Here is an 11,643-nt window from a genome sequence, read left to right as displayed (position 1 = left end):
ACACAAAAAACATCAACAATCAACAACCACGCATTAAAGTTGGATGTAGAGGTCTCAGAGAGAACAAAAATCATCAGAATAAAAAAAATAAATAAAAAAAACATAAAACTCTCTCTTGCTGACTGTGCATCCAAGTACAAAGTCTTACAGGATCCCTTTCAGTTACTAATTGCAACATCCAACACATTTTTTAAAAGGGAGGTGATCTGTTCTGGAGAGTGAATCTGCCCGGCGATGACAGCGGGAATGAAGGAAACCCTGCTGCTCCGCGTTCTAGTTTAAGGCATCTCAAAGTGGCGACCAAAACACACAAGGTCAAACTTAGAGAAAAGAGGATATCAAGGACAGCTGAGGATATATTTAGCTTTAGATCTTAATGGCTTAGAGTATTTTTTTCTAAGCTCGACCTGTTGCACTCCGATGACCATACTTGCCACCTTAATAAGCCTCATCATCATCTATTTTTGCTTGACATGGTAAGGAAAGCAAACCAAACCATATAATAGCAGGTGTGTTAGCAGGCTGCCCCTGTCTTCTAAGACCCCTGGTTTTGAAGACTGGGGCAGCCGCTCACCTTTCAGCAGGACAACCATCCTGCACATGCAGCCACTGCTACCTGGAAGGGTCCAGACCTGAATCCAATAGTGAATCCTGGTTCACAGATTTTCTTCATCCACTCTGACTGAGCTATTTTTAAAGAATGGACAAACTTTTCCATCTCAGAATGAGTTAAGCTGCTAGATACTTTCCCCATTGTAAATGTAAGATAAGGCTTGTAAAAGTATTGGCACACAGGAGCTTCATATAAATGCATTTCACAATTTTTACAATAGTATTTGTCAAATAATAAATAAATAAATAACTGTGTGATTTTCCTTTCATCCCAATTCTAATTTATGCATGTCTAGAAAATAAAAATCGCAATGAAATAAGATTGGAAGAGAAAGTGAGAGAAAACCTACCTCTCTGAGAACTGTACTGCCATATCCTCTGTAAAGACCTCGAACGCCCTATGAAGAAAAGAACAAAATCACAATTAAAATCATTTAATTTGGTACTCCATGCTTAGGTTCTAATTGCAACCTTTCCATACAAACTCAAAAAAAGGTTTCCTACAAAAGAACCCCAGAGTAAGAGCAGTTTCTATAGAGGGCTGAATCTGTTTGTACTCTCTTATAGTCACTCAATTAAGCTTTAATTTCAGGTGAAAACATGCAGCAAATGTTGAAATGAGCTGCAAAGACATCTATGATGCATGAACTCCAAACCACCCTAACCACAAAAAACAAATGCAACATGCAATGATGCAAATAGCAAAAACAGCAGTAAATCAAAGAAGTGCTCCAAACCATCAAATGGAGTTAAATAAAGAATTGACCATACGGACCAGAGTGTTATTTTTATGTAACTATTAGGACTAAAACCATTAATCGGATTATTCGATTATTTAAATAATCGTCAACTAATTTAGTAATAGATTAAATATTTTAATCCGTCAATATGCCGTATCCAGAACTCTTCAAGTGGAAAAGTTTAAGTTTAACCTGGTTTAATTTCATAATAAGTCTTCTTTAAAGAACCTTTGGCTATCCAATTATTAAACGACAGATTATAAGATTTGCAAAACAATCGTTAGTTATAGCCCTAGTTTGTATATACAACTATGCTGTTATTCTGTAAAACTGTAAGACAATGTGTTTGACAATGCAATGAAAGAAAACACACCTGTCTTCTTTCAAAATTCTCTCTTTTTTTTAAATCCTATGTTTTAGCTCAACTTCCTGTTTGTACTGAAGGTCTGATAAGTTTGTTCTTTTCTTTTCTTTTTTTTTTGGCTCCCTCTAGTGATGTGGAGCACTTCTGTTTTTTTTTAGAGGGAGTTTGCAGCTGTTTTTGCTATTTGCACAGTTTTCTGTGATTGCAGCATTTTTTTTATATCATGATGTTTGCACTTGCCTCCCCCCCCGTCTGCATTTGTTTTGTCGAATGCAGGTTTTTGCTTCTATTTTTAGTGATTGCAGCATTTTTTCTTTTTGTGCAGCGTTTTTCTGCTGCATTTGTTTGTTTTTTTAGTGCGCGCGTCTTTTATTCTTCGCATCATACATGTTTTTGGAGCTCGTTTCATCATTTACTGCATGTTTGCGTCCGTTTACAGCTCATTTCATTTTTTTTGTACGCAGCGTTTTCATTTTTGCATTTTTTTTTCTTGTGCTTGTGTATTTGGAGTTTGCATCACAAATTTTTTTTGCAGCTCTTTTCGTCATTTACAGTGCATTTGCACCTTTTGACCCCCGTAGAAATGTGGTACTGTTCCATGCACCTCTTCATCTGCTGGACTTGCTCCCCCTGGTGTTTTAAAATAAAGTTTTACAACAATCTTTTCTGTTGCAGTCTGACTTTTATTTTTTTAACAGGAACTAACAGGGATTTTTTTTAGCATTAGAGAAGTACCACAAATCAGATACACATTGGGGATAATAATTTAGGTAGACATTGATGTGCAGATACCTCCTCTTTGAGTGTAGCCAGCAGCATGTTATATGTGGTGGAGGAAGGAGAGGCTTGGGTTCTCTGTTTCACCACCTCTGTGGGCACCCTGATCAAACACGCCACCTGAAACAAAGAAAAAAAGCATCAACCCATCTCAAATAGATGTTGGTAATTGATGTTTTTACCCCTTAATAGGACTAAAATTGGTCCAATAAAAGCAACACTACATTTTTCAGTAAGAAACTACAGGTTGATAAGACTGAGATATGCAAACAAAGAATGAACATAGACCTGCACAACATATTAAATTGCTAATGCAATCAAAAAACCAACATGGATATAATGAATTCAATATTTGCTGAGACCAAATTTCCGCGGGGACTTCCAAATATATGGCATATTTATCAGTATTATAAATTCACTGCACAAAATATGGAGAACTGCCAGCTTTGATACATCTCTACTAATCTTTTGAGTGCCATGTATTAAGATTGTCTATGTGTGTAATATGCAGGGTAATACTTGATGCAGTATAACAGGCTTTACAGATGATTGGGTGGTAAAGTTTTGGCACCTGCAGCTACTTTGTTTCACTGCCAAAGCTACAGACTCCAGCTAGAAGTAACTTTATTTCTATAAAATGTTGTTGTTGAGAAGGAAACATTTACTTAAACTATTAATGGGACGTAAAGGGAATAAACTTCAAGCTCCTTGTTAAGTATAGTGAAGGATCCGTGTTACTTCCAATGTCCTTCAGTTTGCTACCAAGGTTTTCTAGGACCTTGGTAAAGTACATTGCATAATGAGCTCCTCAAACACTGGGCAAGGTTTTATAAAATCCTGATGGACTCTGCAAGAAAACCATGAACAAGAGTTCATTGGGAACTTCAGCAAGATAATGATCCAAAACATATGGCTAAGTCAATAGTGAAATTGATTGTTGAATACAAAATCAGCCTTCGTCCAAGGCCATGATGGTGCACAGACTTAAATACTTGGGAAAATATGAGAGTATGAGAGAGGAGCCAGGATGCTGGATGAGCCAGAGTGGCTGTACCTCGAAAATGACTAAAGATCTGTTTGCTCCAGTCTTTAAAATGTTCAAGGGAAAGATTAAGGACTGCTCCACTGAGAAAAGGGGTTTATATCATCTTTTTTTGGCACCAAATAAAAGCAGGATTTTTCTAAATATCTGCAAAAGTAGAGGTTTACTTTAATGGCTTTCCTTTATGCATCTCCATGCCATTAAATATGGAAGGCACTTTATTTTACCAGGTTTACAGGATAAACAGCCCAGATAGCAGCTGACCCTGATCCGGTTTGAGGAGAGTGTTTACACGCCGCTGTCGGAATAGTGACTGCTTTAGTTAGAGTGCAACTTGACCAGTTAACTAACAGCTACAAACAGGCGACACGACGCAGGGGTAGCGGCTGGCGTGCCTGCGGAAGGTCATCAGGCCGGCCGTGTATCTGTGTCCAAAGAACATGCTCCTGTCACACACACTGATAGATCCAGACACGAGCGTGCACCTCAGTAATCACACGCTCCGCTCAAGTTCCAACCCATCCACCATATGTCAACAAAAATATGGACTGCCAACAGCTAGTGAAGATAGACATGAATATTTATGCCTCCTAAAGGCGGACAGGCGGGCGCAGCTGCCCACCTGGCGACTTGATTTCCCATTTATCCTGCATCGGAGCGGAAACACCAGCTAACAGTGAGCAATCTTATGGAGCGACTGGTGGAGCCCACGCCCCCAAGGGAGCCCAGAGTGGCGCAGATGCCCGTCGGCCGGTGCCACCATCGGCAGACTGAAGTCTAAAGGAGGGAGGGACTGATGAGATGAAAAGCATCCTTTTTCCCTCTGTTGCTCCTTCTCATTAAGTGGCACTGAGACCGAAACATAAGGCTCTCTGGCCATGAGGGAGGCTCCTCTGACAGCTGTTGGGGGAATCATTTTAGACAGGCATTTCTTCAGCCTGCCACCAAAGAAACTTTCTGAGGGAGAACGTGGCGATACATCAAGAATATTAGGGTGGAAATCAAAAGCTATGATACAGGAAACATTAAACTTCAAACGTGCTTAATCTGATCCGATTCCCATGATGCAACCCATAAATTCTCCAAGCTAGGATTTAACCACATTTGGTGAAGTTACAGCTCATCGCTGTATTCTGTTGGAATACTTTTTAGTGAAGAACAACATATGCATAAATAAAAAGTGGAAACAGTTCCTTCATTATAAACATAAAAACTTTTAAAAAAGTGTGATTTGGATTTTTATTCACCCTCTTTTACTTCAAAGGCTCTAAATAAAATTCAGTGCAAGGATTTGCGTTCAGAGGTCACCTTAAAGTTAATCAACTCCATCTGTGCAAAATCTAATCAGGATTTTTAAGGGAAGTTTTAGGCTTCATGAAAAAAATGCCTTGCAATGCGGATAATGACCTCCGGTGAAAATGGTGCTGGCAGCTTTATGCTGTGGGGAAGTTGCTCATAGTTGATTGCAAGTCAAGTGAGGCAGATTAGAGGCAATACTAGATAAAAAAAAAGCTTTTATATTAAGGAACGACAACAATCTACAAAAAGATTGCTGCCCATTTAAAGTGAAGCTTTGGAGGAGGTGTGTGGACCCACACGTAAGGAAGGACAATCTGCTGAAATGAGAACTTTATGCTTTGAATGCTACATTTATGCATTTATGGAGAAGCAACAAGAACTCCTAGAGGCCATAAACAAACCTGCATGAAGCACAGATTAACCTCTTACCAGGACAACGACTGAGGACCCAGGCAGAGCTACGAAATTAGTGTCTGAACCAAGAAAAAATTGGGAATCTGTGGAAATACTTGCCACTGATGTTCTAAAACGCCGAACCTGCAGCTGTCGTTGCAGCAAAATTCAATTTGAAATATTTTACTGACCCAAGCAGAAATTAAATGAGGTTCTGCACAGACTGGGACTGATTATACAAGCCACATATTTTTAAGATTTAGACTTAGATTTAGACTAGATTTAGACTAAAGAAAATATTCTTGATTATCCTTCAATGTGAAATAAATGTGCAAATTTGTATCATTCACACAAAATACTAATAAAAGAACAATAAACACTGTGGCTTTAAGGGGACAAAAATGTTTAAATAAAATAAAAAATCTGTAAAATATTGGGGCATGGATCATTTTAAAAGAACAAAAGGACTGGCCTTTACAGCATCGGTTTTCCTCTGTCCTCCCAAAATCCCCATTTAAGTTCTTTAAAAAAAAAAATACAAAATAGCCTTGATGAAGAGTTCTGAGCCGTTTTCAGATTTAACGTTTGAAGTGCAACTTAAACATGATGCAACACTGCCACCAAGTGGCAGTCTCATTTTATGCTCAAAGCCAAATCTTTGATTCAATTTGTCTCCTATTTTTGTTACGTTAGCATCTGTAAAACACTGTGCATCCTGCTCCCCAAACCAATTCTCTGAGAGGAAACATAAGGCCAGAGCACAAAAAAGAAAGTGAATATGACAAGTAATTACTGATATAATTGTCCAAGGGACTTGAACATTAAATACTACTGTTTCAGAAGCAGGGAAGAAAGAATGAGGCAGAAATGACTCCTAATGCATTAGAGACGTTGTTTATTTGCCTGTGATTTGCTCTTTGCAGTGGGGATAAAGCAGCAGAAAAATCACATTTACTTATTTATTTCTTTTGGTCGCAGAAGATGGAGATTGAGCAAAGCCACAAAATGAAGCAAAGCATGCACGGCTTGATTTCAATCTTAAATTTTTCCTCTGAATTGACATTAGTTATGTTTATATGCACCAAATTTATCTGATCAAATCTAAATCTTGGATTAAATTCAAAATCTTAATGCTTTTGATCAGATTAAATCATTTGAGCTGTCGAGTTGTACAAGTAGTAGAAGAAGCAGCTGCTGTTTTGTAAAAAAAAAAAAAAAAAATTCGGTCATCTATTAATTTTTTTTTTGGATTTTCGCTGCATCATACTTTTGTTTTCGGTAGTTATTTTACTTAAAGGTATAATGGAGGATGTTGATATGTTTACGTAAGGCTGTCCTACGTGCTCGTTCCCATTTTCACTGACTGGTGGTGAGTCTGATATAGTGGAAAAATTGCTAATCTTTCAGAAAGTAAGCTTGTATGAGCGATGCAAACAGCAACTTTTAAATAGAGCGTGCACGAGGAGAAATGGGCTCCTGCATGCTCTCGCACATGTTTAATAGGCGGTACCTCTCGGGAGCGGGTACAGGGTTGTGCATGTGCATTGTATTTTTAAAAGTGGAGAGGGAGGGTCTTTTCAAAAATTTGCTACAATCCTCCATGATACCTTTAAGTTAAGGGCTCTGCAGTACCGTTTGCCTACGCCCATTTGCTACAGGGGTAGGGGGCAGGATGTCATGTTCATCCAAATGATACATTTAGAGCCACCTCCTCCATCAAGGACGACCAGGAGCCAGTAGATGAAGGCTAGTAAAGAGAAAAATGTCACGCTGATGTTGCATGCATGTGCAGAGAAGATAGTTTTACTGCAAAGATTTGAATGGATGTGTACATGGACAACAATCGAAAAAACAATACAAAAAAAAAAAAAAAAAAACTCTCTCTATCGGAATGACCTTTCTTCCAGAGTCGACCAAATCGGATTAGAATCTTTAGTCTGACATGTTTACATGACGATTTTTTAATCTGATCAGGCCTTGAATCGGATTATTGGTGTCCATGTAAACATAAGTAGTTGTTTTTGCAAATTAACCACCAGGTTTGAGGACTTAAAGGGATTCAAATATTAAGAAAATAAATAAAATTGAAAATAAGAGATAAATAAATAACTTTACAGACATTTTAACAAAACCAGCAAATATTTATATTCAATTGACAAAATACACTCATGTCTTTCACTATTTCGCATAGCTTTAAGAAATCAGTCACTTTTTCCACATCAAAGGTAGCAGAGCAGAGAACACTGATTGGTCAGCAGGGAACCAATCTGTCCAATCAGATGTCCAATTTCATTTGGTTTAGACGTTACAGGAAAGGGTTAAATGTTACAGCCTAATATAGTATTATCTAAATTTTTTATTAAAATATTCTAAATAACATTAATTAACTTAATAAACAGCACCTAAAAAGTAATTGTTAATCTGCACAGGTAATGAAGCAGACTTACTGGAGAAAAGCGCAAAATAATATTCTTTAAATAATATTTTTTCAAAATATAGTCATTAAATAATCTCTACACTTTTTTAAATATGTTAATTAATAAATAGTAGACATATCTGCAAATATGTTTTAATAAAGTGTGATATTTCTAAACTTTATTACAGTCTTTTGACAGAAAGACACATTTAAAGGCTGTGTAAAGAGAATTTTCCATTTTCTGTTAAAGGCTTTATTAATGTCATAAATCTATTGTGCTAAACTTGTGAAAATTCTCCCAAACATTGAGAATTTTAATTATAAAGTTATATCTCACTTTAGGTTTAGAGATTTCTGCATTTTAGAGATTTTTGGATGCGACTAAAAGGGCAGCTGTGTGACGTAACACAGCTGATTTCTATGAATTCTCTGTATGGAACTCATACGTAGGCTGTGTCCCAATGTCCCCCCTTATCACTATATGGGGAACTATATAGAGATTAGACCATTTCAAATGGGTGTTTGGGCATCTAAAGGATGAAAAAGAAGTGCACTCAAGATTTCCCATAATGCACCTTGAAAAGTAGTGATCATCCATGGTTACTAGAGGATAATATATATCCCAGAGCTCTCCTCGCAAAGCATTATGGGATTTGTTGTCAGGCCTGCTGTCAGGTAGTGACAGTGGCGACAAAAAAGATGGCGCATGCACCGTGCGGAGGGGCGGAGTTACATGACCAACGGGGAGCGAAAAGCAGTGATCATCTGTCTGAACGGTCAGTTTACTGAGTTCACTATAAAGTCCACCATAAAGTCCACGCTCTATATAGTGATTTAGGGATTTAAGGGTCACAGCGGGTGTTTGGACAAAGCTATCGAATTTGTTTTTCCACCACTTCATTGTAATAGGGCAAGCTGTTGCCATGGTACACATGTCTTCCAGAAGACACGCCCCCCCAGTGTTTCAGAGCTGAGTAATCTGGTGTTTTTTATTACTTTTTAGACCTGCTTAGCAATGTTGTTAATCATTCAAATTTAGCAGGCTGATTAATAACACATGTTTCTATGGTTTGTGAGCCTTAGAACACATAATTATTGCTACTTTACATGGACTTTAATCATTTCTTACATTGTGGCACTTTGGTACAGGTTGCCAAATAGGGAATGCTAAAATTGTTCTTCATGCTTCCTATTGATATTTACTCGGTCAATTTGTCAGGTAATTATTGAAATGATTAAATGTTTGTTAAATTGAATTTAACAAACAGGCCAACAACGACTTTATCTATTTATAACTCTGAGGTTATACATTTTTTATATATATTTTGACATGTCTGACCCTCCATACTCAACCTTTCTGTCTAGTAGACATCTGATGGTCTCTTTAGACTTTTTTCAAAGAAAGGTTTTTAATTAGCTGTGCTGACAAACATCTAGTTAACCAGGCATCTCTCAATCATCAGCAGACCCTGAGTAAGGGAAAGGGAAATTAGCAGTCTCCCACATCATTAGAAAAAACAAGTGCATCAATCAATCAATCAAAAAATAATCAATGTATTTGTCCATCCCTCTTCATCTACTGGCACGCATCATGACGCAGTCAGTCAGGATTGGGACTGCCATCTGGCTCCGGATCACTAACACATGCAAGCTGCAACTGAGGTGAGATTAGACTATTCCAATTAAGTTACAATTAAAAGATTAATTTAAAACTCCTAAAGACTGACTGCAGCACCTGGGGGAAATGATGAGAAGGCCAAAAGAAAGGGAAAACAGGGATCGTAGAGAAAAAGGGATAATGTGAGGACATTGCACGTCTCTAACTCTGAAACAACAGCCAATAAATCACAGAAGGAGGAGCTGCTCAGAGGCGATGCATGGATTATTTCTCAGTGCCAAGTTAAGTGGTTGCCACTTTGTCCCCCACCCTTAAAAAATAAAATAAAATAAAAACTCCTCAGTGGTTTCTCCTCCCCCCCCACTGTCCCCTATCTTGTCATGTCACACTGTATTTTGCTGAACATCCTCCCGCCGACATGCGGCGGCGAAGGGAGGGGGCTGCAGATGCGAGAAAGGCCCGCTGCCTGGCCTTGACAAATGAGCTTTCAGGGCAGACGTCGAGCGAATGGGAATGAAGATAAATCTGATCTAATGGCTAGATAACAGCCTGCGAGAGCCTGACAGACGCCATCAACTCACACATTCTTTATGGGAGCGTCCCACATCTGCAGCCGACGAGCACCAGGACACTTCTGGAAGGAGGAGGAGGAGGAGGGGGACCGACTTTCCTTCATTGTCTCGCCACTTCCTTTCTCTCTGTGACTTCTGACTTTCCTTTTCTCTATCCTTTCTTTCTTTCTCCTCTGCTTTGGATATAATTTATGCATTAAGAGAAAAAGCAAAGCAAAATCCTTTTCCTTTAGGCGTTTTTAGATCCTATCCAGTGTTTGTTCTACATAAAAACCTACATTGATAATACAAATGGAGCAGTATGCATCATGACTGCAGGATTTCACAATCTTTTTATAAGCAACCTAAGAAAAGCTGCTTGTTATACTTTGGTTCAATTAAGTCAAAAAAGGCTGAATAGCAAACATAACTAAACATAAGCAAAAAAATAAAATATTTTGAATCAATCGGGTTGAAAAAAAGGTTCAGCTTAATATGAATGGCCCACAGAGACAGAAACTCGACAAAGACTTGGCTCAAAATGATGCCTAATGATTTTCCACAGTTCCATGTGTTATTTATTTTTACCAAGTTTCACTTAAACAAACATTTAATAAAAATATGAAAAGGCCAAATAAAATGTTCGCTTTTTGGGTTACAATTCAGTACATTTACCACCACGGTCCAATCAGAGTAAGCTAACATTTTATTTTCAAACTGATTTATTAAATTACAATCATTACTATTTACCTACAGTTGAAAATATATGCAAAAATGACCAACAGTCATTTTAAACCAGATTTAAATCAGCAAATATTTCAAATCTCTTTCACTGGATCATACATTGACTTTATGCCAAGAGGTTCACTGCTTAATTAGTGACACAAATGGGGGTCATCTTTAGCTGCTGTAAACTTTAAATTCTACATGGTTAAAGCAAATATACATACATTTAGTAAACAAATAGTAAAAATTCATCCATCTGTGTTAACCCCTACTTAATCCTCATCTACGGAGATTAGATATCAAGGAAGCAATTTATTGCATATCAGCTCCAAAACACGTCAACATCTTCCTCATCCGTTATTAACTGGATTTCAATCATTCAAATGTGTTTACAAATCACTGAAGCGTTAGACCAAAGCAATCTATCTAAAGTAGAGTTCTGCCTCTTTGCAAGAACTTTGGGGGGGAAAAAAACAGATTTTAGATTAAAAATCTTTACCAATGACTGAGGTGAGGGAGAATAAAAGATGGCAGATATTGCATCACTGCGCAGGTGTTAAGGCTTTTCATTTAACCCAGGGCAATGCTGGGGTCGAGCCTTTCATGGATAAGCCTACAGCTTAGATCTTCAAGTCAAAGTCAGTCGCTAGGATGCGCTGGGATAAGGCCCATGATCTGTTGCTTTCTACCCTTTGATGTGAATGAATCCAGCGTGGAGGTTAAAGGCAGTGGCAACCTCAGCCTCACCTTTCACACGCATCTTACCTATGAACCGAGAAGAACCCAGAGAGTTTCAGCAGCTGGTAACTACTCCACTCCTGCAAAATAACCGATTCAGATGAGGTTATAATCAGACTGTAGCTTGTTACTAACTTCGTAACCAGGTATGGACTGGAATAAAAACACACTGGGATATATATGATAGATAGATATTTTACATCAGATTTTTCCCTACCATTTGGAAGCAGCAGAAAAACAAAACAAAGATTGTTTCTTTGCTTCATTTAGTTTGGCTGTGACACCATCCTGGAGAGAAATATCAGCTGTGCTGCTGCCATCAACACCCTTGTTTATAGATGTTGAAAATCTGCCTTTTCTTCAGTGT

General features: G+C 38.0%; 1 protein-coding gene across 1 annotated transcript in view; it reads right to left on the bottom strand.

Annotated features, from left to right (window-relative positions):
• Positions 1 to 11,643, bottom strand: part of slc25a26 (solute carrier family 25 (S-adenosylmethionine carrier), member 26) — a 91,372-nt gene that overhangs the window by 71,610 nt on the left and 8,119 nt on the right. Inside the window, exons 4-5 of the mRNA XM_015385264.1 lie at positions 2,509 to 2,613; positions 963 to 1,010 (exon numbers count right to left, since the gene is read on the bottom strand). Coding sequence (XP_015240750.1) covers positions 963 to 1,010; positions 2,509 to 2,613 — 153 coding nt within the window. The remainder of the gene's footprint in view (positions 1 to 962; positions 1,011 to 2,508; positions 2,614 to 11,643) is intronic.

Source organism: Cyprinodon variegatus, unplaced genomic scaffold (genome assembly GCF_000732505.1).
Source record: "Cyprinodon variegatus isolate N-32 unplaced genomic scaffold, C_variegatus-1.0 Scaffold335, whole genome shotgun sequence".
NCBI classification, from domain to species: Eukaryota; Metazoa; Chordata; class Actinopteri; order Cyprinodontiformes; family Cyprinodontidae; genus Cyprinodon; species Cyprinodon variegatus.
Note: the sequence above shows the minus strand (reverse complement) of the source record. Positions and strands in the feature narration are given on the sequence as shown.